At 32.0% G+C, this 27,155-nt stretch overlaps 1 protein-coding gene and 2 long non-coding RNA genes across 7 annotated transcripts; 2 read left to right on the top strand and 1 right to left on the bottom strand.

Moving 5' to 3' along the window:
• The first annotated feature begins 638 nt into the window (after window positions 1-638).
• LOC121129596 (UDP-N-acetylglucosamine transporter) lies at window positions 639-6,604 on the top strand. Of its 5 annotated transcripts, none has more exons than XM_040725321.2 (6): window positions 639-689; window positions 1,696-1,899; window positions 3,847-4,001; window positions 4,068-4,190; window positions 4,264-4,453; window positions 5,598-6,604. In XM_040725321.2, exons 2-6 carry the CDS (start codon window positions 1,704-1,706, stop codon window positions 5,951-5,953), a joined length of 1,020 nt encoding a protein of 339 aa, XP_040581255.1. In that variant the 5' UTR covers window positions 639-689; window positions 1,696-1,703; the 3' UTR covers window positions 5,954-6,604. The 5 variants fall into 5 exon arrangements, with proteins under 5 accessions (XP_040581255.1, XP_040581254.1, XP_071749492.1 ...); XM_040725320.2 differs by lacking the exon at window positions 639-689 and adding an exon at window positions 1,098-1,308; XM_071893391.1 differs by lacking the exon at window positions 639-689 and adding an exon at window positions 1,204-1,308 and having other exon boundaries at window positions 1,671-1,899.
• A 4,607-nt stretch (window positions 6,605-11,211) lies between these two features.
• Window positions 11,212-13,101, top strand: LOC121129675 (uncharacterized). Its single transcript, XR_005868474.2, has 5 exons — window positions 11,212-11,615; window positions 11,674-12,387; window positions 12,454-12,555; window positions 12,631-12,695; window positions 12,759-13,101. It is a non-coding gene; the product is annotated as an uncharacterized lncRNA (long non-coding RNA).
• A 10,848-nt stretch (window positions 13,102-23,949) lies between these two features.
• On the bottom strand, window positions 23,950-26,870 carry LOC121129647 (uncharacterized). Its single transcript, XR_005868466.2, has 2 exons — window positions 26,722-26,870; window positions 23,950-26,506 (listed from the first exon to the last, which is right to left on the bottom strand). It is a non-coding gene; the product is annotated as an uncharacterized lncRNA (long non-coding RNA).
• Window positions 26,871-27,155: the final 285 nt, after the last annotated feature.

The raw sequence follows: 27,155 nt of genomic DNA, 5'->3' as shown, positions 1-27,155 counted from the left end.
AAACATTAAAAAAAGTAATACATTATGTTATTTGTTAATGAACTTCCTGAATACAAAATAAAAATCTGAATCGGTATTGGAATCGCCCATAAAGATGGTATCGGACCCGACAACGGCTTAATTTTGGTATCGGTACATCCCCAATTTTGTTTTATTAAATATTACGTAAAATAGTAACTTTGAAGCTAATGAATAGCCCTGTATATCTCTTAAGCTAGGGATATATTGTCACTAGTGTTGTGTCGGTCCTTATTTAAGACCACAGTCTAGTCCAGGCTGGTCCCTTTCAGTTTAGTCAAGCCCCATTTGTCGGTCCATAAATAAGGTTAAATAGCTCCCTCGTAACGTAATTAAGGGTTTTCTTCCGTAATAATATATTATTTAAGTAAGTAAAAATAATATATGTTCATATTGGTCTCAGGAAAAAATGGCTAAATTCTTTTAAACTGATATAATAACTATCACCAATATAATATATATTAGAATGAATTATCTAATTAAAAGTTCATTGTATATTAAGATAAAAGAAAAATAAACAAGTACAACTGTGGTTCGAATGGGAGAAATACTAATCACTTAATTCTCTTTCATCGATTATAATTTATAATATCCCTTTAGCATGATGAATGATTCATATTGGACACGAGTCATAGATTGGCAAACAACCACAATATATTGTAAAATATAAGGTATCTACAATTTTTTTAAATATTTTCTTAAATAATTACATGAGTGTTGAATAAAAGATTTTAGACCCGTTTCTGTTGTCATTAAATATGTATTTACATTTATTCAATAAATAAATAAATTGATGGAATTAACGTTGATAAAGTAATTTAGATTAATATTTATTTTACAATTTAATGAAGTTGGAGCTGGATTCTCATCCTAAATTGAAATGAATTAATATGTAGTTGGGATGAACCGATACCAACTTTTCAGCCAATTTCGTTTCTGATACCATCTTTATAGACAATTCCGATTCCTTTTTATGTATAAAGGAATTTCATAAACAAACAACAAATTGTTTACTTTTTAACTTTTTATTAATCACTGATAAGAAAAAAAAAACACATATAAATTTATCAATCATAATTAGTTATTAAAAAGTTTAAATTTAAAAAAGTTAATTACTCTCTGTGCTTAGGAACTTGTGTTTTAGCTCATCTATGATTTACCCTGTTTATTTTAGTGAAAATACATAATATACTCTTTTAAATTATCCCTCGTCCTGAGTCACCTCTCTATAATTCACTAACCCGTTGGGTTAGTGACGAGTCTGGATATAATATATTCAATATCCCTTAGGTAAGAACACAAAATTTTCTAGGGGCAACTGAGTATCGAACCTACACACATGGATTTCAAGATACTAATATCTCCTGAGTGCGTTGTCCATTCATATACGTCACTTTATATAGATAGCTATTATTTTACTCGACAAAAAAATTGATTTTTTTATCACAGATGTATTTACTAATATTAAAATATTATATAAAATATATGCATACTTCTTAAACAGGTGATAATTCTATCTTATTCTATATAAATTTTAAACTTTTTTCAACAGTGTCAAGTCAAAATTAGGATCAATAGGGTGATCGTTTTTTCCTTTATGTATTCAAACTTTTGCAATGTTTATTTAACTATTTTTTATCTTTATTATTTAGTGATAAGCTTAGTTCTCGTTCTCAGGTCTAAGCATGCATACTCCAAACATATCCTACACTTTGGTGATTCGAATCTCAGTTTTAAGTCTTTTAATAGTTCAAACTACATCTGGTGTACTTTTAATGAGATATTCCAGACTCTACAATAGTTATTCATCCACTCTTGCAGTGTTTTATTCCGAAATTGTGAAAACTATTATTCTACTACTTCTCTTCTACAAACAAAATAGTAAGTTGCTAACTTCATTATTTGTATTAAAAATATTGTAGGAAATATTGCCAAACATTTCAAGGATTATTCATTTATTTGATATAGTAATTTTATACTACACTTGTAGTCCCTTCTTTATTTACTTAATCCATCTTGATTGTCATCACGGCGTTACCTTGCTAACACAAAAATATACAGAGTACTTTGGGCTCATTTTTCCATGTTTAAGTTTATTCTCCTCTAATCATAATCTGAAACGTCGTTACCTTTATTGTATCACGCAACTTTTCATCTCAAAAGAAACGGAAAAAAAGGCCCAAAATCATATGGTAGTTAGCCAAATAAGTCAATAATATCAATTTTCCTTTATCTTTTATATACAACCCGGACTATCTGTATCACCGTTATATTATTTCTTCACCATTATGAAAATGAATTACATATTCAAAAAATCTCCATAGTATTTTATTAGATACTGAATTATAATATTGTTTGTAATATTTTATTAAAAGAGTACTTAAAAGTAGTTATTATATTATTTCTATGAAGATGTAGCCAAAATTTATACTTTTTGACGCTTAGTGTACACTCTATAATTATGTCCCCTGTTCAAACTTGATCACAATGGTTTGAATAAGTTTTTACGTTTAACCAGGAACAAACTGTCATTCTGACGATTGGGAAGCCTATCGCAACCCTGCGAATGGGCTAGATATGGAACACTTTACTGTTGTGCATAAGTATAACTTTGTAGATCCATTAACTAGAGCTCATACTCAGACGATTGAGTCTTTCTGGAGTCATTTCAAGGTATGCTCAGACGCTTAGGAGTTATCAATATCTCTAGAGAGCTTTTTTAGACATATTTAAACGAGTATATGTGGAGAAAATGTCATTTTTATAGAATTCTTGACGACATTATGATCCAATATCTGATATGAGGTTTCTTCATATTTTTCATTTATTTTTTTAAATTCATTTATGCTCCACTTATGTTTTCTGTTTCCTGAGATAGTGGATTTCATGGCATATGTGTTATTCACAATGATACCCATTACTTTCATCCAAGAAGAAGAAGAAGCATATCTCAAATAAAATTCCCAAATTGGACTTGTTCGATAGCTTTGGATTATAACATTTTCTTTTGGAAGGATTGTTAATTAAACGAACCGGAAATTTAATGTTTTTAATTTATTTTTAGAATGCTTCTTTCTTTCTTAACATATGCCCTTCCACACAATGATACCTTCCATCTAATTTTGTAACCCCCTTAATACAATAGGCGGAAGTAAATAAAACCTAAACAGAGGCCCCTACACGCGAGTTTGTACAAGTAACAAGACTTCATTATTATTATAACTATTATTTAACTCCGCCCCCCCCCCTCCTGTTCATCCGTAATAATATTCTTCACTTCATGTTCTATAGCTTGACCTATACAGTTATTTCACTATTATTAAAAGGTTGCGAGAATTAGACTACAACTATCCTCTGTCGCATTCTCCAATTTTGAGATAGAAAGATAATGTACGACGTGCGGGCAAAATTACATAGGATACCCAAAATTAATAAATATAAAGTGTGAACCATATTAATGAATATGTATAGTCCATGTTGCACTAAACACATTTTTTTTTAAATATAATTATTTGTGATAAATATGTAATCTTTCAAATGTTTTATTCCAGCTTCCCCCTAAAATTATTTTTTCTGATAAAAAAAAAGTATAAAAAAGAAATATCGTGACACTTAAAGCGCGCACTTGAAAAATAAATATTTTTATTGCATATCTCTTATGGCGTCCATCACATTACATGGTGCATTTCTATGGTTTGTACGGTTACACAGTGCCAGAACTCATAAAACAAACAATACATAATAAAGTTGATTGACTGACCTAACAATACTAAAAATCCTAGAATCATTTCATATCTGTCACTTTTTAATTTTTTTATTTATTTCTAGCATTAAGCTTTAAATTAACATGGGCAGCCATCAAGAACGAAATTATATTTAATCCCAAGGAAACAATAAAGCTAATTGTACCCGGAGTTCTCTATTCAATTCAAAACAATATCATTTTCATTGCTCTTTCAAATCTTGATGCAGCTACGTTCCAAGTAATACTTTATTATCTATGAAATGAATAAATAATATTAATCCATGCATTTATCATAATGAATTAGATCACATATCAATTAAAAATCTTAACAACAAGCTTGATATCAATTTGGATCCTTGGAACACATATAAATAAGACTAAATGGGTGGCTTTAATTACATTGATGGCTGGAGTTATATTAGTTCAAGTGTGTATCAGGGATTCTAAAATACAATGAGATTTAATCGAAAATGATAACTAATATTGAATCCATACTTTAGATATCCCAGCATAAAATCAATGAAGAAAAGGCTACCGAATCAACGGAGGATTCACATGAAAAATCCTGGCTCATTGGTCTAGGATGTGTATTATTTGCGTGTATTTCTTCACCATTCGCAGGGGTATACTATGAAAAATTAGTCAAAACCGGAGCTCAATGCTCAATTGTCATCCGTAATTTGCAATTGGGTAAGATGCATCTACTTTAGACTGCCCTGTCTGGGGTAAATACTCCACCCTCCCCAATCTCCATACAAAGCCCCTTTTTCTAGTTTGATGACGTCCTGAATATGATGCTATGAGCAAAAATTTGTACTTTTTTAATAATATATTGTTTATCAGTAAAAATATCATGCAGCTTGTTTTTTATCATTTAAGGGGTCTAAGATATGCTCGATACTTTACTGTTTCCCTGCTTTGTCAAAGACTAGCGGTGGTACCCGGCATATTCCACATTAACTATGCCTTAGCTAAAATACAATTTTTTAGGTTGTTTACAAATCATGAGTGTAACTCTTTCATTTTCATGAGCACACTCATTTGTAGTTATTCAATATTTAAATCAATTCATTTATGTCAACTGTTCAAGAATGAAAGAGCACTAATAAGACTTTGAGAAAAAACATGATATTATTAGTTAGGAAGTATATTATTTTATGGAACGCTCATTGGCTGTGATTTCCTACTCACGCTCGTTGCTAAATCTAATTAGATTTCATATTCAAACAGTCCTTCCTTTATATCTCCTCGTTATTACATGCAACAATGTTAAGGCTTTCATCAAAAATCCCTATTTTTCACTAAAACATTCATACAGACCAAGGTTAATAGAAATACAAGGTTAGACCATCATGAAACCAGGCTTGCTAGCATTCTCAATTTGATGTATCGTACCGACTGCTGGGCAAGATGGGCAGATTTTGACAAAATACGCAACCACTCATAGTCTATGACGTACCTATGGCAAGAATTTTCATTTAATGTATCGTACCGACTGCTGGGCAAGAAAAACAGATTTTGACAACACACGCAACCACTCAACACTATGACATCAATATTAAAAAACGTGATGGAAGTCAAATATCAGTCGTACACGCGTTATAGTATAATCTTCTGTTTCTATTAACCTGGATACAGACAAACTTTGATTTATTATTGATATAGATAATAATGTTCCTCCTTTTTGTTTAACAATTATCACTTTAACATTTTTCTATTATCTTTGATTAATTCAGGGAACCCGCCTTTAATTTTTTCCAACTATGTTGTTTTTAAATATCCTCTCACAATGTATAATGTAGAATAAAATTTATTTATTATTTGCTTCATTTAGCAATATTTTCGCTCACTTTTGGATTTGTTGGAGTACTGATAGAAGAGGGAACAAACTTTTTTCGACCGGGGCATCAATTTAAAAACTTTGATGCTATCGTCTGGGCAATAATATTAATACAAGGCACAGGAGGTCTTATTGTAGCCGCTGTGGTCAAATATACCGATAATATTCAAAAAGGTTTTGCCACATCCATCTCCATCATTATTTCCTCACTTACATCATATTTCCTTCTCCAAGATTTGGTTATTGAAGAAAAATTTCTGATTGGTGGAGTTCTGGTATTAATCTCTACCATTATTTACTCCATGTCTGGAACTAAACCTCCGAAAGATACGGAAATTATTTCTAAATAATAATGTATACTTTTGTCGTATTATAATCATTATCAATTTATAATTAAAACGACAGTTTTTGTATGTACAAAGTCTGATGTAAAAAAACTACTAGTTGATCATTTCGATTGCACTTTTAATTCTATTCTCAATTTTTATTATTGTGTTGGTACACTTGTCAGACACGTTTTCATTGTTCATAATGGGTTTTTTTTACAGATGAAAAGGTTTGACGTTTTTTGATGTGCTCTAAGATGATCTACAATTGAAAAAATTCCGGGAAAAAAATCATATTTAGGGGAAAAATCTTTAAAAACTTTTGAAAGATTCTTTATTTTTCTTCAAAATTTAGCATTTTGAAGAAAGATAAACAATTTTTCAAAAGTTTTTATATAACTTTCCCCGAAATTAATTATTTTTTTCATAGATAGTCCTGGAGCTCACCAAAAACCGTTGCTTGCACCTTTTTATCTGCCCAAAACAAGCTCACAATGCAAAATGGATGATATTGTCAACATACATTGTGTACATTGAATCAACATAACAATAACAAAATGAGAATTAGAAAATGAGAAAATAAAGGTTTATTTTTTATCAGAGTAGTACAAATATTTACTTATTTTGTGTTGATATTAGAACAAATAAAGTTTTATCGTGTTGCACTTTTATAAATAGTAGTGTATTATTTAATTAGTCCGGGTTTCGAAAATATAAGGATTATTCATTACTCTAAACATATCAGTCAAGAATATAATAATCTACGTATTATTCAAACATCATTCATCAATTTTGGAATGATTATGACTTTTTTTTAGTCTTCCTCTTTTTCTCAATTTTCCTACATTTTTGTTCCTATCTGATGCAATTGAGTCTCCGATCTTTATAACATCTTTGACCCAGTTTAATTGTGCTGTTATTCCATAATAAAAACAAATTTCCATTTTAAGAAGCTGTTTTTTTGTAAAGTAAACTTTTTTTATTATGAGGGACGTATTATGCCCTAAGTGGTTTTATGTGGTAGAAGGGTACTCTCTTTAATCCAAGGGCGTCCAGAAGAGGGGTGGAAGTGCTGTAGAACCACCTCTACAAATCAATTTAACGATTATTATTATTTTTTTTAAACTTAAGAAAAAAAATATGATTTCTTTTATTGTCATTGAGGAAAAAAAATGTTAGGGATTTATTTTCTAAAAGAAAAGTTTATCAGGGAAAACAAAAAGTCATTCGATTAAATTATGCTCTGTAAAAACAAACAAACCCCTCCCCCGCCCTCGCTAATATAATCCTCCGGACGCCCCTGTAACCCCATACTTGATTTTAAAAATAGAGGACTCACACACATAGTAGAATTTTGTAACAAAATGTTACAAATTTATTTGAACATGTCTGTCTATGGGTTATTCCACGTCAAGAGTACACACCCTCACGGTGATTCCTGGAAAATTCCCCCCTGGTGAATTCCCACCTATATTAATGAAACAATTTCTAAAAAAAAAAAAAAGTAAGTCGATTTTTTGCACATTTATTTTCTATTAAGATTGTATTTTCTGTATATTCTCTAAGTTAACAGCAAATATAAGCATGAGATATTAGAAAAACATAAACAAACATCAATTGTAAAAGAACTAAATATTCAAAATACAATATTATGAGTAATAGCCCGTAAATAATGAAAATTTTCACAACTCTCATAATCATTTAAAATAGTCACAATATGTTGGTAAGTATCACAATACTGTCTTCTTTGATCTCGAGAAGGATGACCTGCAAGCTGTGGAATGATCTCTTTGGGCATCAAGTTTTCTTCATCCTTTAAAAGTTCAAGAAACTTTCAGAGAACTGGATGGCATGAAGCAATTTACCGGAAAACCGAGGGTGCCATCCTTCCAATTACAAATTAATAGCCTATATTATTCGTATATAGATAATTTAACAGCTTGCAGGTCATCCTCTGCCTATTCACCAATGCCCCCTACACTAATAAATTTTTAGATGGGGCATCCTTTATAGGAAACATGTGTACTACATCCCTGTAGACTGAAAGAAATCCTCAATTTTCCATCTTCCTGCCCCCCCTCCCTCCCTAGCCTCCCCTCACGGCCCCACTGTGAAAGACATTATCTTAAGCAAACGGAGTTTACATGGCCTCTGCTGAAGCTTAGGATACTACACACTCTTCGTATAAGGTCCTGTTTGTAGGTAATATCATTTCCTAGGCCTGAATTATCTAGCAACGCCTTTTGTTTTAAGTGACTGTTACCAAACTGAGCCAGTTAAAAAAGAACCGGGACCGATAGAACCGTTGAACCTGAACAGGGAAAAAACTTATTTATACTTAGTTATTGTTTATTTATGGTTTCAATCAAAATACGCAATATGTATTATAATAAAATGCAATTAATGTTGTTGTTTTTTTAAATTTTATATTGGAATAATGATGAATTATTCTCTTGTCTCAAATTGTGCTAGCTAATCAATTAATGAGTATTTGCCATAATGAATAATCCATTATATAAAATGATAATTGATAAGGGAAAAGGCATTAGCAATTTTTCGTTTCGAATCGTTACCGTGTTTATTTATTTTATGTTTTTCTTATTGTACTGATTTTATTACCACCTTTGTCTCTGGTTCAAATTCATTAAATAGTCAGATTTTGTTTGTGTATGCATTGAAACTTTGGGGCATGATTCCATCATTTTTCTAATAGAAAACAACCACTTAATGTGTTTTATAGTAATGCAAAAATATATTTTGATTAAAAAGTTACAAGAGAACATCAATTTCAACCAAAAAGGACCTATAAATCTCATTTATTTATATATTAAATATTGTAAAGGGAAAATGTCCTAAGACGAAATGGTTTAAATCAAAATTACTAAGGGCGCTATTCAATTAAGGAATTGTGGATGACGTTAGTTGTGCTTGGCAATTTTAAAGATACACCAACAATAACGTTATAAGAGATGTAATTTGTTGAATAAATCATATTTGTACAAATCACAAATCAGGTGCGGAGAGAAAATAGATCCAAAGATTGAGACTTTAAAAAATGGCACTAGAAAAATTAACTTAAAATTAATCCGGACAAAAACAAAACACCGGTTCTTAGGGACGTATTTTTGTTCTTATTATTATCCTAATATAATAATAAGAATAAGTGAGAAAATATGTGTGCGTTAGCAATTCAATGATAACAACATAATGAAAACCCTAGTTCACATGGCTCCTCAAGCAGGGTTGGTATTAGCATGAGCAGGGTCTAGCTTAAAATAATTTTTGAGGCCCTTTTTTTCTTTCCTTTTTTAAATTTTGATTTAAAAAAAAATACTTCAGCTGTTTCAGAAAATAAAATGCAGGGAACTTCTCTTTTGTTTTTTTACATGACCTTTATTTTTATCCACCTTTTTTAATCATATTTATTGAATGACAGTTTTTTTTAACAAAAAGGTTTTATATTTTTTTAGACTCTATGATTTTCTATGCATCATTCAAGAATTTAATGGGTCTTAGCCTAAAAACCCAATTAAAACTGACTTTAGTTCAGAGTCCCAGTTCATAGAGAAGTCGAGTTAAAGTCCGGACTTACGCATAACCTCACAATTAGAATATTAATAACTAATTTATTTTTTTAAACTTTTTATATTAGAGCTTACCAAAATGACAAGAGTTGGGAATTTGTTATTGTAGGATATTTTGCCTTTTGTTCATTTAAAAAAGAAAAGAAAATTTGTCCAAAAAAAGTTAACTTCATGGACGCGTTTCTATTTAAAAATCTGTACAATATCGAGAAATAAAGTTTTTTTTCATATCGTTCCTATAAAAGTATCGAGTGGAATCGAAATATAAGACTTTTATAAAAATTAGTATTTTAGGTTAGAAATATATATTTTAACAATATTTGGATAATGTTACTTGAATTTGCCTTTTTTAGAAGTATTTTGGTCCTAAAGATGTCTTAAGTATACGCTTGCAGTATTGCGTATTAAGCATATAATTTTGGTCTGTTCTTTTCATTTGTACAACTCAAATCTCGTTTTTTTTATACCAAGTATATAATATGTTACTGTCAAATATACTTATGAAGTTCATTTATGCCAAAAACTGTCTTTTAAATTCATAAAATGTTATTTATCTTGGGACGATTCGTTGAACATGACGTATCATATAATCTTTCAAAAAGAGTTAGGGAAAATTAATTGGTTCTTCTTGCTTCTTTGCATCATTAATAGGGATTTCATGTTTTGCCTCATATACTAATCTCGTCTTTCTTACTTATAAAATTAAGAGGAGTCTTTCGTTACATCTTTTACCACTCACAATGTTGCGTACGACTTAATATTTTGGGAAGTTAAAGTCGTAAAGAGACGAGACGAAAAAGTTGACGTCGAAGCATGGCTGCCGTGATAAAAGAATTAATTTGGGGGATTAGTATGGACATACACTTATATCGCCGATAGCATTTTATTTCTATAATTTTTAATATTGTCTTCCATGCTTAGAGCTTGATAGATAAGAGATACCATCCCATGAGCTTTTCTCCACAAGTTTGACCTCTATACTTTTTTTGAAAGTACAGTATCTCTCTTTTCCTGCCCTGACTTATGTGCAGCTGATGTAACGACTACTAATTGTGAGCCATCTTGAATGCAAATAATGCTTATTTTAATTTTATAAAGATCTTTGTCTACAAATCTTACAGTGACCATTTTTGGAATGCAATAAGCATAAAATTGGTTATACTTTCACCTTTTATACACAACGAGTCGAAAAAAATTGTTAACTTTCACGCAAGGGGGAAGTTGTATCTATTTTTCGAAATTTCATATAAATTATAAGTCGTGAACAAAAAATAATTATCGAAAGATATATGAAGTGCAAAGCAGTGGCGTCACTAGGAGCTCCTTTCGGGGGCTCAAGAAGGGGCGTCCACAGAGGGGTGCTGAGGGGCTGTATCCCCACCCTTAAATTAAGGATTGTTTGTTTTTTACTATAAATTTTTTTCCAAAAAATTTAATATTTGAAATTGGCTGTGGATTTTTAATTTTTTTTGAAAAAATTTAGATTTTTTTTTTCATAAAAAATCAATTTAAAACTATAAAAAAATACAAAAGAATGGTATAATTAATAAGTAAAACAGGAATCGTATGAAATAATTAGTTTTGATTAAGTCTTCATACTCGTCCTCCCTCAATACAATATGAAGATGAGCGAGAGAGAAAGAAAGGGAATAGGCAGTTTACAATATGGTAAAGAACGCGCGCACAATTCATTCTGTTAGTACTTGCGCTTGGCACTTGTTTCTCTCTCTCTGTCTAATTACTCATTTTCTCTTCTTCGCCTTTGGTGGTGGTATGTTTGACAGTATGCGTTGTTACGAAGCTAAATTATTAACGCAGTTAAACTTTGGAGCTGAGGGGGCCGCCTTTCCTCCCCATCAATCCTCTCGGCCAACCTTGTCCATTTGAACTCATTTAGTGCAGCCAAAGCTAAACGACTCGTGGGAGAAACGTCATGGTACTGTGCTACAGACAACAAACACTGCAATTTGATTATAACTTTCGAGGCCACTCTCTCGAGATTGCAAGCTCCCCAAAAACCATACAAGAGTTCGTGGTTTGATGACTTTCTACTCAATTTGGACTCCACATCCTGCCTAATTTCTTGTATTATATACTTCAGGGTGCTGCAATCTCTGAAATTATGTGTTATTGCCTTTTTTTTTACAACATTCGTTGCAGATTGTCCGGTCGTCCTTGAAGAGCCCTTCTGTGAAAAAGACCCAAGACGAGATACGGTATTTCAAGTAATTCTGTTTTGGTTTAAGGATAGGATCACAAACACCCTTGATGAAGTCTTCAACTCTTTTTGTTTCACTCGCAGCCTCTTTAAATTTGTCTGTTTGGTCTTGCCAAGAGATGTTGTCCCTAATAGTCGATGTGGCCACTTTGAAGGGGTCCCCGTCTTTTTTCCTCTTTGAATTAAATGAGTATTGTTGGAATTGATTCTTCAGCATCACCAATAGATGATGAAACACTCTTGCATTTAACACATCTTCCACTGTCACTAACCCCAAATTATTCTTCACTTTTTCAGGTAGATATATGGTAATTGCTCATTTCTTTCGATTGGGCCCCTAAGCCTATAGTTAGCCAGTATCCTCTTCGGGATTCAATCGGAACGCTATTCATTTCTCTCATCGGCGACCACTGTAAACGATCTGGATACATACGATCGCCCTTTTCCACGGGAATCCTACAAGATAATAAAAGTAGATGCCACTATAATTTTAAGTCAAGCATTCCCAAGCCTCCACGTTTCTTGGGAGCCAAACGAAATCAATTCCTTTCTTCCTCCATGTATGACACAATGTATCATGATATGGTGTACATCTCAGGATGTGGTTTACTCTTGGAATTACCACTTGATTCCAACTTTTTATTCTCTCAACAAGGGTGAGTTTATGTTTTAAAATTTCATCAATAGATTTGCTAATAATGCAAATCTCCTATCTTCCTCAGGTTTTTTACAGTATCGTTTTTTATGGAGATTGTATTCCCCAGGATTGTTGCTTCTTCCACTAGATTAAGGAACATAGATTTTGAGGAGTCGTTGTCATATTCGTAAGCATCTAGAGATTTATATGTATTTACCCTTAAACCAGATCTTTCTCCGAATATTTCTTACACTTCTCCCAGCCTCGACGCTTGGGAGTCAATATTGCAACCACTAAGAATTACAGTTCCATGATCTGCAAAAATAGGTTCGTCACTTTTTCCCCTCCAATATTTGCACCTCTAATCTCGGCATCTAACATTTTTTGTAGGCGAGCAACAGCTAAAAAAAACACATCCTACTCTCAGGATCCCCTTGTCTCACACCGCGCTGTAGCCTTACTGTCGGACTCTTTTTAATATCAACGATTGATTCCGATTGCTCAACTGTATCGAAGGCTTTTTCAAAGTCCAGAAGAATCAAAACAACATTTTGCATCAGTACAACCAACAATGATTTTTAATGACATCGTTACATCTTCCATTTGATGACCAGGACGGAACCCGAATTGAGTTCTAGTAAGCTTTTTGTTTAAAATCGGTTTTAATCTCTCAGTAATACAGTCTGAATAAATTTTATACTCAGTTTCAAGTAATGTAATTACCGATTCTTAATCTCTGTGTTGCCTTTTTCTTTTATTGGTACTAAAATTATAAGTCCCTTTTTTCTATCGTTTGAGAGACCTGGGCCAAAAAAAAAAGCATTGTTGAAAAGATTTGCAAGATATAAGGTTAATTGTGGAAAATGCTTGTAAAATTCAGCTGTGAATCCGGTTATACCTGGGGATTTTTTTACCTGAACTTTTTTAGTTTTGTATTCCCAGATCTCCGTTGGAGTAAATCTCTTTGTCAAATCCCTTTGCTCTTTTTCAAACAGATAATTCTCCTTTATTATTTCTCCCCCAGTCCTAAGCTCTTTCTTGGCAGTGTATAGGCGTTGATAATAGTCCTAAATGAATTTAATCTTCTGGTATGTGGTGCATTTTTTGTAATTTTCAGTCTCAATGACGTTTATTAAATCAACTCGATTAGTTTTTTTCATATTTTTTTAATAGATTTAGATTTCTTGAATTTATGTTTTCATTAGTACGGGTTCTTGTACGTGCCCCTTCCATTTTATAATTGATTAAATTTTCTAATTCTTCACTCAATATACAGTTTTCTTTTTCCTCCAATAATTTTCTTAGAATCTTTTCTCGGGCTCTTCTCTTCTTCGCCTCAGTTTTACCAGCAAAAATTAAGATTCTTTTAGCAGTCTTGTGCTTCTTGCACACTCCATCCAGAATTAATATCTTCCTGAATGTCATCAATTACTTTGGGATTGCCTCCTCAACCTCAGTAATTCCGAGTAACTTTTCATTTAGTTTCCATCTAGTACGTTAATCATTTTTATGCTCTTTTGAATAATTTCGAGAACGAAATGATCCAATAACCCATTTGAACTTAGCCTTGACAGTTTAAATTGATTTGATATCACCATGTCGGATACATCAATGTGATCTATCCTGCTTTTTGATGTTTTCCCCTGATATGCTCTGACAAAGGTAGGTCTATAGTCTTTTGCTACATCTGCAAGATCTGTTAAATTGTTTTCTTTTTTCCAGACCTTAAATTCTGAAATGTTCGGGAATCCAGATTCTGATGTGAATTCTCGTTTTGATTTTTCTGCCAGGATGAAATTGCTGGCTATTATGACCCTCTCCTTCTTAGGATTATATTTAAACTTTACTAAAGTTGTCTTTAAAAAAAATTCTCCTCAGGAGGAATATATACACATAAAATCTTGTATATTGTACCCGGAAAAGCTTACATCTATTGTTAAAATATTTCCTTCTTCGTCGTTAAAAATGTGGTTCACAGTTAAACCATTTCTGACCAATATTGTTACACCCCTTGATGGGTGCATTGAATGTTATAAAATCGCCTTTGATGAGAAAATTTTATACTTTTAATTTATAAAATGCCATCCATCAGTTTTTCGTATTCTAGTGTTCAAAAGGCAGACAATCTCAGGAAATCTAATGAGTTCAAGAATTTCAACAAAGAAATTCCCCTTTGATTGGAACACAATCTATTTATATTTGCTTCTAGTACTCTGAATTTTCCCGATTTTTTTTTGTACTTGATCTTAGGTGCTTCGACTCCTCGCTTTCTGAGTTAGTTCTTGATCTTCTTTTCTTTGATTCTGTCATCTCACTTTCATTTGAGGTCTCTCTTCCTCTACTTCTCCGACCTTCTGATTCTCGAAAAAGCCTTCTTTTGATTTTTCTATCCTTTACAGACTGTAAATTTCATTATTTTTTACATTCAACTCACCTTCAATCGGTGACACTTGATCTTCTTCATCTTCTGTTCCAGTGGGACCTGTGACCGCTTCCAGTACTTTTGGTTTCTCGATTTCTTTGAGGTCTTTTAGATTGATAGTATTAGGTATAGGATTATTGTCAGGGTAAATACGTTTCATTCTTCGTGCTAGCCATCTTCTGTATTCAGACGGTGACTTGGGACGATTCACACAGTCTTTCATAAGGTGCCAAAAATTGTAGTACTTTGCACATTGTTTTTTCCTTCCTGGGAAATATAAAGGCCTTATTTGTTGATCGATGGGTAGATACGAAAGAATATTTTCTAATTATCCAAAAACAGTCAGTGAAGCATGGGGGTGGAGGTGCTCACTCTAGTTTGAATTTCCTTTGACCAGTTTAACAATTTTGGCATTATTTGCTTCAAGTATTTAATCCGCTCTTTTTTTTTTTACTCTCCCAATTGACTCAACTTTAGCAAAAAGACCAACACAATGTTAAATTACATCAGTTGCAACGGTACCTCTAACTTCGGGGACTTTAATTTCGAATGATACATGCTCATTCATATCTTTAATGAGAGCTCTTGATTCTACTTTTGCTGTAAAAGTTTCTCCCTCACCATCTGTGAGCTCAATATTATATGGCAAGGCTTTTTAGAGAATATTTCCTCTTTCATGATCCTCCATGTGGAAGTGAATAGAGGTCTGTGCGGAAGACTATTGGGCTTAGTCCTAAAACCTTCGTCCAGAGAAGGACTGCATTATCGAGAGTCATATCACTTGGTGCTATTCTCTTATTTTCATCTAATTTTGAAATGAATAAAGGTAATACGAACCAACTTTTTTCATTGTTTACTTCACCAGTTTTCGATGGTTTTCTGTTTTTTATTGAAAAAGGATTCCATTTCGGAATTCCTGATTGTGTCACTTTGTTGTAGGATCTCTTTTTTTCCATTACCGGGGGTTTTCTTTATAGAAAACTTCCGATGTTGTCTCGGTATCCATATCCAAATGGAAATCTTCAACTATTTCAGCGGGGTTTGAGGTAGGGATACCATTTTTTGTGATAGAAAATTTCGGATGATGGTTTGCCTCGTCACAGACGTGACGGACGGGGTGAGTTACATTCTTCAAAGCTGTTCCCCAGAAAAGGATTAATCCTTATGGAGAAGCGACTTTGGATACTTTGGACTCCAAATATATACTGTTTTTTATTACGGCAAAACGTCACAGCTAGAGAACACGTCTTGTCAGCTTAAAAAAATGTAGTTATTTAAATATTTTTCCAAAAAATTTAATTATTGAAATTTTTTGTGAAAAACTATGGATTTTTGAAAAAAAAATTCAAAAAATTTAATTTTTGAAATATTTTGTCTTCAAAATTTAATTTACTGTGAATAGCTATGGATAACAAATTTTTTCCAAAACAATTTAATTTTTCAAACTAAACGACAAAAAAAAATTAGTTTTCTGTGAATATTTTTGAATTTTTTTTCAAAAAAAAATCCCCAAACCAAGCCCCGTCCCTCCAAAAAAATATATAAACCTGCCGATGCCCCTGTCAAGCCCCCTCCCCCCTCAAGTATTATATAATATGAACTAATTTATATAAGTTATTGTATTAAGGTGTTGATAATTTTGTAGGAGAAGCCCCTCTCCCCCTAAATGATGAAAGCTAGCAACGCCCCTGGTGCAAGGTTTTATCTATTTAATTTACCACCTGAATAAAAATACACTGTTCATATAGCAAATTTTCCTTTGGGAGATAAATGGACAGAATAAGAGCCTCTTGGTGCGAAAGTTCATGTTAGAAGCTCTTTTTTTCCTTAAAAGGATATCTTTGGTTATTATTATCAAATAAAATGGTATTTGTTATGTTCATTCGGTCATCAAATAGAGACATTCAATTGGTTGATTTGAATCCAATGTTAACTCTTAATTTTCTTTAATATATTTTATAGTTGATGTATGGATTTTGCTTTTTTTTTTATTTGTCTGATGTAGTCACTATATAATGAATTAAAACGTTTGTAGTAATAGGAAGGGAAGATTGCATGGAAAAGTCATATCTAAATACTTGTACATAGTTCTAGAATAGGAAGTTTCATTAGATTTTGTGTCGTAATTGGTATCCAGAGGCCCAATTTGGTTCAGTTACCCTATTTCTGCATACAAGCATTCTTACTAAATGTTAAAAAGGATGTAAAAGTACTGTTTCTTTCCATATTATATTCAAATGAATAAATTATCAGTCACAATTATTTAAAAACTGGGTTCATTGATAAATATATCATAAAGTTTCAATTATTTTTAAGAATTTAAAAGACAGTTTTTTTAGCGCTAAATGATAAATATATATAAGAGTGTTTCTTATTTGACTTAAAGGACCTCTTAAAGTATATTTGATAATAATATATTAGACACTTGATATCAAGAAATTAGATTTGATTAGTAAAAATCGAAAAACAAATAAAAATATATGAGCCTAAATGTGGTACCACAAGAGTCTGTTTATTTACTTGCAACATCATGAAGACTAAAATACTCATACGCAAGGAAAATTAGAGCAATGTTCTACCAATATTGTTGAAAGATATACTTATCATCAGTTTTGTGAACAGAATTCAAAAATGAACGGCATTACATTTTTTTTTTTTTTAACGCTGATAATTGATCGCTAAAAATGAGATTTTGGCGTTCTGTTCCAATAGTACTTAAAAAAAATTCAAGAAATCAAAGTTATATATTTTTTAGTTTTTAAATATGATTTAAATGGCTGATATAGCAGAGATCTTGAGAGACCTATTTTGTGGCAGTGTCTCAGGGGGGCTGAAAGGGCACAAACATATGAACATGACCAATTCAATAATTCTTAATCATGGGGCTCAGGCTCGTTATTTGGCTGTGAATATAAGCAAATGGGCCTCTAAAAATAATAAATTTTGTGTTGCAAGTGCAGCGCTATAATTCTGCTGGAAGACATAGTTTCCCTCTGCGTAGTTGGACCTCACCCAGGGCAAGACAACCTCCTTGATGACGTCCTGGTACTCCTTGACCCTAATTTTTAGGCCTCTTGGGAACCAATCCGGTGCATCTTTTTCTCGTATGATACCACGTTTCCCAGCATAATCGCGGAGGCTGGGAACTTAGTCTGGTTGACGGACAGAACCTCATTGACTGTGTAAGCGAGGTAACTCTCTTTCTTGGAGTTTCTTGACTAGTCCAAGGTCCAGTTTTTCTTGAAACATAGTTCACAAATGCAGCCTCCCTCACACTATCAAAATAGAAGTCGCGATTTGCTATCGTACCTTGAATATTGTACTACAGTATGTTTGGAACACGGAATGGAAAGTATGTAAATAAATGCTGAAAGCGGAACGAAGAAAAGGTCTGCCTATATTTTATATTATTTAACTATATAAAAATCCTGTATTTCAATTTCACTCAATAACTTTAAAGGAGTAACATGAAAAAAAATCATTTTTGTAAATATATTTAACAGATTTTCAAACCAAAATGCGTCCATGAAGGACTTTTTTTTTGAACTAATGAAAGTAATTTTCTTGTTATATGAACAAAGGGCAAAATAAAAAATATCCTACAATATCAAATTTCGAACTTTTGTCTTCAGGTACAGTCTAATATATATAAAGTACTAATATACATCTATATTTAGAACATTGATGACTAATGTTAGAGGAATGGATAATATGAGGCATTGGTAGACTAGAATCCCTTTGACAAAAAAATAGCTGTCACTAATTAGTGAAAGCTCAAATGACAACACAACCGGGATAAATTTTTCTCTCAAACTCAATATAGGTAGGTTTACGCCTCGATCGTTCCTAGAGAAGAATTTTTACTTTTTACTAGAAAATGTAATATTTGAAATGAAATTTTTCAATTGTTTAATCCAAAAAATTTAATTTTTTTTTAAATATGTGGATTTTGAATATTTTTTCCCAAAAATTTAATTTTTTGATTAAAGCTATGGATTTCTGAAATTTTTTATACAAGCCTTTGAATTTTTTTTCCAAAAAATAAAACTTTTTCTGAATGGCTGTGGATTTTGAAAAAATTTATTTGAAGAATTTTTTTTTCAAACAAAGTCCTAAATAAGGACTGTCGCAGAAAATGCTTGAAAACATATCTCCAATGATGATTTATAGAATCAAGAAAACACAGCTAAAAGTAACAGAAATGATATAAAAATCCTCAAGAATGAAATTCGCGAGTGAGAAGTGAGAAAAATGGAGATAATTCGAATTATAAAATTCAAATTAGGTAACTACGGGAGGCAAACATATCAAGGATCGACAGCTGCTCAAAAAAAAAAAAATTTTTTGGGAAAAATATTCAAAAATCTAAAGATTTTTACAAAAAAGTAAATTTTTTGGATTTTTTTTTTCGAAAATCCAGTTTTTCTCAAAAAAGGAAACTTTTGTACAAAAATTTTGAAAATATGGAGTTATTCACCAAAAAAAAAAACAATTCTTGAAATTTTTGCCAAAAAATTTCTAAAATTAAATTTCAAATATAAAATTTTTAGGAGAAAAATTTCAAAAATCCATAGTGATTCACAGAAATTAAATTTTTTTCCAAAAAAATTTAAAAAATCCAGAGACTTTCAGAAAAAACTGAAATTTTAAATATAAAACCTTTTGAAAAATAATTTAAAATATTAAATTTTTCGAAGGATAATTTCATAAATCCATAGCTATTCACAGACAATTAATTTTTTTGGAAAAAAACTGGAAAAATTAAATATTACGTTTAATAAAAAATTCCTTAATTTGGGGAGGGGACCTCCCCTGCGTACACCCCTGATAATGCTCAAGAGTCCTTTATTTTCTTATCATGAGGAAAGATTATAATCAAAGGTGAAAATCCAGTGTGGAATGGGCAATTTAAAAAAATGTTTTGGAGGAAAGAAAGAAAAATGCTCATGACGTTTGAATAAATCAGTTACAATCATCTCTGACTATAGAGGAAGGAAAAAAGGATATTTCAAGAATGACATTTGCTAGTATTACTCCGATATCGATCTCTAATTATACTATGAGTCCAACAGGGACTTACAATTATATCTCCGTAACAAATCTTCAGTGTTGTTCTTTTTTGAGCACAGACGAACGTTTAAACAGGTTTTGAAAATAATTATATTCCTTTAGGAAAGGATATTCATTACTCAGGAATTAAATAATAATGACAACTGCTAAGGAAAATAAAATTCGTTCTTTTACTACCAACTAAAAATGAAAGGGCCAGCTAAAAACCACACCGGATTTACATGTATGATTATAATGTGTAATAAAGAAAATTTAATAGCAAAAAAAAGGATAACACTAATAAAAGTATGTATCTGAAGGTGTATGAAACCTTACTTTCCTCTTTTGAAGCATCTACATTCTTCTTATCTGGAATATAAAGAGGATCGATATTTTAAGAGCAGATGCATTTGTTCATTTCATCTGTTTGCGCAAAGGGAAAACACGAACAGAAAGTGTATATATTGACACAGCTTTTGAATCCTTTTTTTTTTTTTTTTTTTTTTTTTTTTTTTTTTTTTTTTTTACAGATTCCATTCCTTATTAGGAGTAGTATATATAGGGTGTAGATGCTAGAGTTGGTTACGATTTTTTGTGGACCAAACTAATTTGGTCGTTTAAAGAAGTTCCATCTTGACCCGTGTCAAAAGAGAAGTTCGGCCTTAAAGAAAAAATAGATCCGGATCGGTCTCATTTAAAATTCGGTCTAGACTGATTCTATAGTAAAAATGAACTGTAATTACATCATGTGTGTTTCAAAATTGAAAGCATCGACCTATAACAACAATATATGAAGTTGAAAGTGTTGCTTGAATCATACTTTTGGAACTCATAAATATGGAGAGGGTAAAAAATCGTTCCATAGATTCAAAGTGTCTAAGATCGCAGTCTGTAGCGAAATATCCGTACAAATTCGTATAGAAAAAATTAAATAAAACCAAACTGAAAATAAAATACGGTTTAGGACCGTGTAACAAAATTAGTAGGTACGTCATATATAGTGTGATATTAATATCAAAAAATGTACTCTAATACATGACGTTAGGGTAACAAATTATAGTGTATAACACATATAATATGTCTACATAAAACTCTGGTATATCTCAATTGTGCTCTAATTGGTAGTAATTATAATTATCCTTCTTTTGTAATTTGCCTGTATTTATTCAAAAAGGGGATGGGGGGGGGGTAATTTACATTAAGTTCTATATGACGGAATTAATTTTTTCAAATAATATTTGTATATTTTTTGTAACATGATATCACTAAAAATTTTGATTCATTGAAGAATTATAAGTATTAAGTGTTATCAGTTGTGTAATGTTAATAAAGGTGTTAGAGCACCTTCGACTGCTCTTTCTCCCTTCTTTCTCATTTGGGCAGAACGTTGATTAATTAATGATATGTGGACTGTAATATTTTCTTTCGATAATTTATATTCTATTGTTATCATACAGGAGTCAAATTGCACATTGATAAATATACTCGCTAATGCAAAAAGAGGGAGCAGAACACCTTTAAATGTTCCTCCAATCACAACCCAGTGCTGACATACATATCTTGCCTTGAGCCTTTTATTCAAGGTGTTGTTACACTTTTTAACATATACTGACACTATGAGTATTTTTAATAATTTATTGCTTGCAAATATTTTTTTGGCTTGAAATGTTTAAATTAAATAGGATGAGACTTGCAATGATCACCATTAGAATCCCTTTGACTAATCTCTGATAAGAAATATAAAATACTCCATCTCTAATGTTTTTCAGCTAAATCAAAGTACCTATTATCAGCTTTTTTAGTCATCATATCTCAAGACGGAGTAAGATCAGGGCCGACCTTAGCCCTAAACCTCCAGTGGTCATTGGATAACATAACGTAGACTTTTCTGAGTATGCCGCAAGGGATTTTATATATTTATATATGGTAGTGCTTGGAAAAACTCCATAACCCTGGCAAGGGTTTTTAAGATATTAACAAGAATTATTCATTCATTTACAAATAAGACTAAGATTTTGTACTGGGACGAATAATACTTCTTTAGAATATAAAATAAATCGTATATTTAATGTTTTTTTTTGCATAACATTTGAAAATGAGGGGGGGATCATGGAAGCCCTCTTTCAGGATACCGATCTCCCATAGTATAGCTATTACTATTACCTAGATTGGACACCCCATGTCTTTCACCATCGTGGAAACAATCCCTACTAGGAGTATGCATTGCTTTTGACGCTCAAATTATTACTCTTTACATATTATTGTAGCGTTGAATACAAATAATAGAATAATCAATATATATATATATTCTATGAAATATTTACAATAATAAGTATAAAAATTAATCTATACACAAGAAAAAACAAGTGCAGAGGACTTATAAAGAGAAACATATATTATTTACAACAAGCAAGTCAAAATGCTCCAAAAGTTCATCTGAAGATGATGAAGAAAATGTAGAAACTGTAATAATAGTTGATGAATGAAAAGATCATACCTACATCTACATACGTATTACTTATGCAGTTATGGAGTAGTGAAAATGAGATAAAGTTTTGTTACAATTTTAACAGAAGACTTACAGCAACAATTTTGAGCTCGGTGTCTTTGGTTATTGATTTGGTGACTCCGACTAGGTAGAGTTAAACATTTTTGATCAAATATATTCGAATCCCATTCTACACCTCTGTCTAAGTCATCTAGTATTTTCGACTTATTTAGCATATTTACAGATCATAACGTGAGTTCTATTTAGACGATTTTATAACAGGATTGTAAAAAACTAATAAAAACAAGCATTTAAAAATAATTTTTTTTTATTAATAAACAAAACTGCATTCGAGTAGAAAAAAGTAAAATAAAAATCCATAACATACTTAAATTATTATGTGGAAGATACATTTATGCTATAATATACATATGTATGAGGGCGTAACTTCTGCAGGGCTAAACTGCCTTGGGCGTAACATCCTAGAAGCGTTAATGAATAAGTAGATAATATTTATAGTTGTAAATATGAAATCGGAAATGAACACGCCAATCCGGAGAATTTAAAGACTGTTTTGAAGAAGACCAGCACGTGATCCTGGAGCAAAAGTGTTATACATAAGTGACATTTTGTAATTCTTTGTTTTAATATATATAAGATTGCTTTTATGGATCATAGTTTTAAAGTTCTTCAAATATCAACTTTCCAACATCAATTTCTAAAACTAATATATTATAGGTACAAGGGTCGTTTGAAAAGTCGAAGAGATGGTACAACAGGCACATATCGAGGTTATGTTTAGTTAGTAACATCTCTTGGATGAACACACACCAACTCTCAGCCAGATCGATCTATTTCTTTCTGTTTGGCATTCGTTTGAATCGAGGAAGTGGAGTAATTTTCAAAAAATGTACGAAATTTTTTTTCTTGTGATAACAGATGTGATGGATAACAGTGGAGTAAAGGTGCGTGAGATTGCAAGCGCTGCGGGCATCTCAAGTTGGAACCCTATTTACATAAACCTTGCGACCACAACTGCTTAGGTGTAGGACTGGTGCATCATCGTGATGGAAAATGAATTTATTGGGCCTATCCTTGGGAGTTTCTTGCAGCTAAGTTGAATAATATGCGCTTCCAATAGTTTTACCCTTTTCCACATAGTCGATTAAGATTATTCCTTGCAAATCCAAGACAGTCCTTCTAATCTTTCCGGCCGATTCCTCGATTCAAACGACCACCAAACAGAAAGAAATCGAACGATCTGGCTGAAAGTGAATGTGTGTTCCTCCAAGAGATGCAACTAACTAAGCATCTCCTCGATACGGTCAGTAGTCCCATCTCCCGTAATCTGCACTGACTTTTGAAACTACCCTCGTATGTCGAATATGATGCATAAAACACTCTTTCATATATTAAAACAAATTACAAAATGTCACTTATAACACTTTTGCTCCAGGCCCACGAGCATAGCCAAAGGGCGTCCGCAAAGTGGCGTAACTAGCCAATGTACCACCCGGGGCGGATATTAATTTTGCTGCCACCTACAAATTCTAATAAAACTTGAAAAAGCCGAAAACTGAATAATATAGGTATGCCAAGCAAGAAAAAAACCGTAGCAACTCTTTATTTCACTTAAATTTATTTATGATATTTATACACAAAAAATTATAATATTAGGTTGAAGAAAAGAAGGTTAATCAATTAAAAACAAAAGCTTATAAATTGATTTTACGTGCCTTACGGTTCACAAAATCATGAACAAACTCATCAAAATCATTTTTTTCCCACAAGGTCACGCTCTATAGAAAGTATTACCAAATCAGTCAACCTTGTTTGACTCATTATTGACCTGAGTTAATTCTTAATGAGTTTTAGTTTAGAAAACGACTGTTTACAGCTAGAAACACAGATTGCAAGAGTTAAAAAGATTCTTAAAACTATTACTATATTCGGCACTGAATCAGTAAGATTATATTTTTGAATAAACTGAAGAAGTTGTAAGGGCCCTTCTATTTCTTCAGCAGCTGCAAAATAATTTTGCAGTCTTGCCCTTACAATGAGAAGGTCTTCTCTGAATATTCTCATCAAGCGCATCTAAATTACAATTATACTGTATATCTAACAATTTCGAAGTTGTGAGAAAGATATATTTCTTTGCAATATTCTGGAGGCTTTCGAATCTAGAGGATATTTATACAGCTAGTCGATCAATCATTGACAACATTTCTCTTCTTGTTTCAGCGGCATAACATTGAGCTGCATTGACACTTTCTAATATCCCATTATTTTCTTTTTGCTAAGTCGACGTTCTGTGCTGATTCCCATATCAGAGCAAATTTCTGTAGAATATGCCAACGCATCTTCCACTATTTTGTCTCGATTTTGAAGTAGAGAAGCATTCAAGGCTGATAATTAATTTAAAGGTGCATTGTTGTAGGTCCAGTCCTTTCGTTTGGAGGATCTTTTGAGTGCCATCACGAAGTGTATCACTCCAAAGACTAATGAATGTCAAGAAAGAAAATGACAGCATCACCTGAAAAATTAAGACTGCATCAGACCTCGTAGTTGCGTTTTCTACATTTTCCATCAAACGTTCAAGTGCAGTGATGACTTCCGTGAATTTGGTGTGAATAACTTTCACTGCATCTGATCGACTACTCCATCTCGTTTCACATGGCCGTTACACCAGTTATCTCAATCAAGATATACCACCGACGAGTTGAGGCAGAGAAGAATGCAAATAAACAGTCCAATGTGCCCAAAAATGTAACTGAATTTGCAACCAATAAAGCTGCATGCACAGCTGCTAAATTCAGAGAATGATTGTTGCATGGCACAAACACAATATATGGGGTAACTTCCCGGATGCGTGCTTGAATACCAGATCGATGACCTGCCATTACTGCTGCATTATCAAATGCTTGTTTAAGACAGTGCTGAATGTTAATGTCGTCCATTTATAATTGTTTAAAAATCGTCAATGTTATTTGCTCAGCATTTTTGCCTTAAATCTTAATAAAACGAAGAAGGAGTCTTCTACTTTTACTTCATTGTCAGTTATCTTAACATAACGTAACATTTGACTCATTTGGTCTGTAGTACTATCGAGATTTATCCAGTAGTATTCACTTTTTTTCACTTCATCAATAACTTTGTTTGTCAATTGATCTCCCAGGAGGTTCACAAATTCATTTTGAATTAGTAGTGAGATATAGGAAGTTGCATATCTAGAAATTCTTACTTTAAGCAAATGAACACGCAGCAGTTTTACTGGCTCGTATTTTCCAATCAGTTGAACAAGTTCAAGAAAATTTCCTATTTTCTTTTTCCTGCCCAACTCGAATACGTTCTCTATGGCCTAGTAAAGCTAGATTTTGCTTAGCAAGAAATATAATTAAGTCCAATAATCTAACAAGAATTAGCTTCCATTTCTCTGTTGCATTTTTAACAAGGATTTGGTGTTTGTTATATTTGTTGTCTTCCCTTTGAAAAGGCGAATGTGCAAGACAAGATTCATGTTCTCGTATCTTAGGGTTCAATTTCCATCAAGATTTGAAACCATCAACAGAACAAAACTTGAAGTTTTCATTTGAACATAGCTTACAACAAAAACAAAATACGGGTTCTTTCGATGGAGAGTATATCATCCAGGTTCTCAAGTTTTTTTCCCCGTTTTTGTAAAGTTCGAAAAAAACATTTTCTTGAGAGGCTTCTAGTTCCCCCTTCCAGTTTTGATATTTGTCCTAAACGTACAACTTCTTTGAATTCACAGTCAATATTTTGCACAGCCTTCGATCCTTGTTGTATAAGCATTTCCCGAATACTGTAATTAGACATTGCAGGCCCCATCCCCATATCTTTCAAATTAATATTTGAGTTTTGTTCTTCAGTAATTTGTTGTGGATCAGCTTTATCAACATCATGATCATCTCCATGAACTTCACCAACTTCATCTCCATGAACTTCAACAATATCATTTCCACGAACTTCTGCAGTAATATTAGTTTTGTCTGCACGGACGGCTGAGAAATTTAAGTATGGCTCCTTCATTCAGCTTTCTTATTCTTGTCTCGTTTTTCTCTTTCTTCGGAATGCTGCACCGCTTTTCCTAGTTAGTTCACTTAATCTGTGATGGGGTAATAACTAATAAGATATGTTCCAGTAATCTATACGTGATAACTAACAATAAATTAAATAAATAATAAATACACGAATCTTTGTTACATAATTGATTGAAAATACCTATAATTATTTAAATTTGTAAATTAATCATTGATTTAACAATAATAAATTAGGTTTAATAAGTAAATAATTTAATATTATGAACAGTTGAACATAACAAATATTATTTGGATGTCCGCCACCGTTGATTAAATAAGAAATCCCAACCTTACCTAACCTGTTCTATAATTCCCAATACTGACAGACCGTTAATATTGATCCTAGCTTAATTATAGACGGAGAATTAATAGGATATACAATTTATTGGTTAAAGGATAAAACAAGACTAAATAATAGAATAATTAAAAGGTGCGGAAGGAAGAACGTGTGGATGTGATTAAAACCAGTAAATATTGAAAGGATGTACAATAATAACATGCAAATATAACAAGTTCTAATTACATCTCGTGGGTGAGTGAAGCTCACCAAGAGTATATTGCACCAAAAATATCGAATGGCTTTTTAGATAAAACTACATATATAAACGTCTAAAGAATAAATATTCACGATGTAAAAGGTATGATGCTACAGCATTGATATTATTGATTATTAAATAATAACAGAGTAGTTCGAATACCGAGATTTGAGAAAGGCAAAAAAATAATGA

The sequence above is a fragment of the Lepeophtheirus salmonis genome, chromosome 14 (assembly GCF_016086655.4).
Source record: "Lepeophtheirus salmonis chromosome 14, UVic_Lsal_1.4, whole genome shotgun sequence".
Classification (NCBI taxonomy): Eukaryota; Metazoa; Arthropoda; class Copepoda; order Siphonostomatoida; family Caligidae; genus Lepeophtheirus; species Lepeophtheirus salmonis.
Note: the sequence above shows the minus strand (reverse complement) of the source record. Positions and strands in the feature narration are given on the sequence as shown.

Coding starts and splice junctions, on each gene's coding strand:
- LOC121129596 (XM_040725321.2), top strand. CDS start 1,704: ATGCATACTCCAAACATATCCTACACTTTGGTGATTCGAATCTCAGTT. Junction 1,900..3,846: donor TCTCTTCTACAAACAAAATA/GTAAGTTGCTAA, acceptor ATTTATTTCTAG/CATTAAGCTTTAAATTAACA. Junction 4,002..4,067: donor TTGATGCAGCTACGTTCCAA/GTAATACTTTAT, acceptor ATAATGAATTAG/ATCACATATCAATTAAAAAT.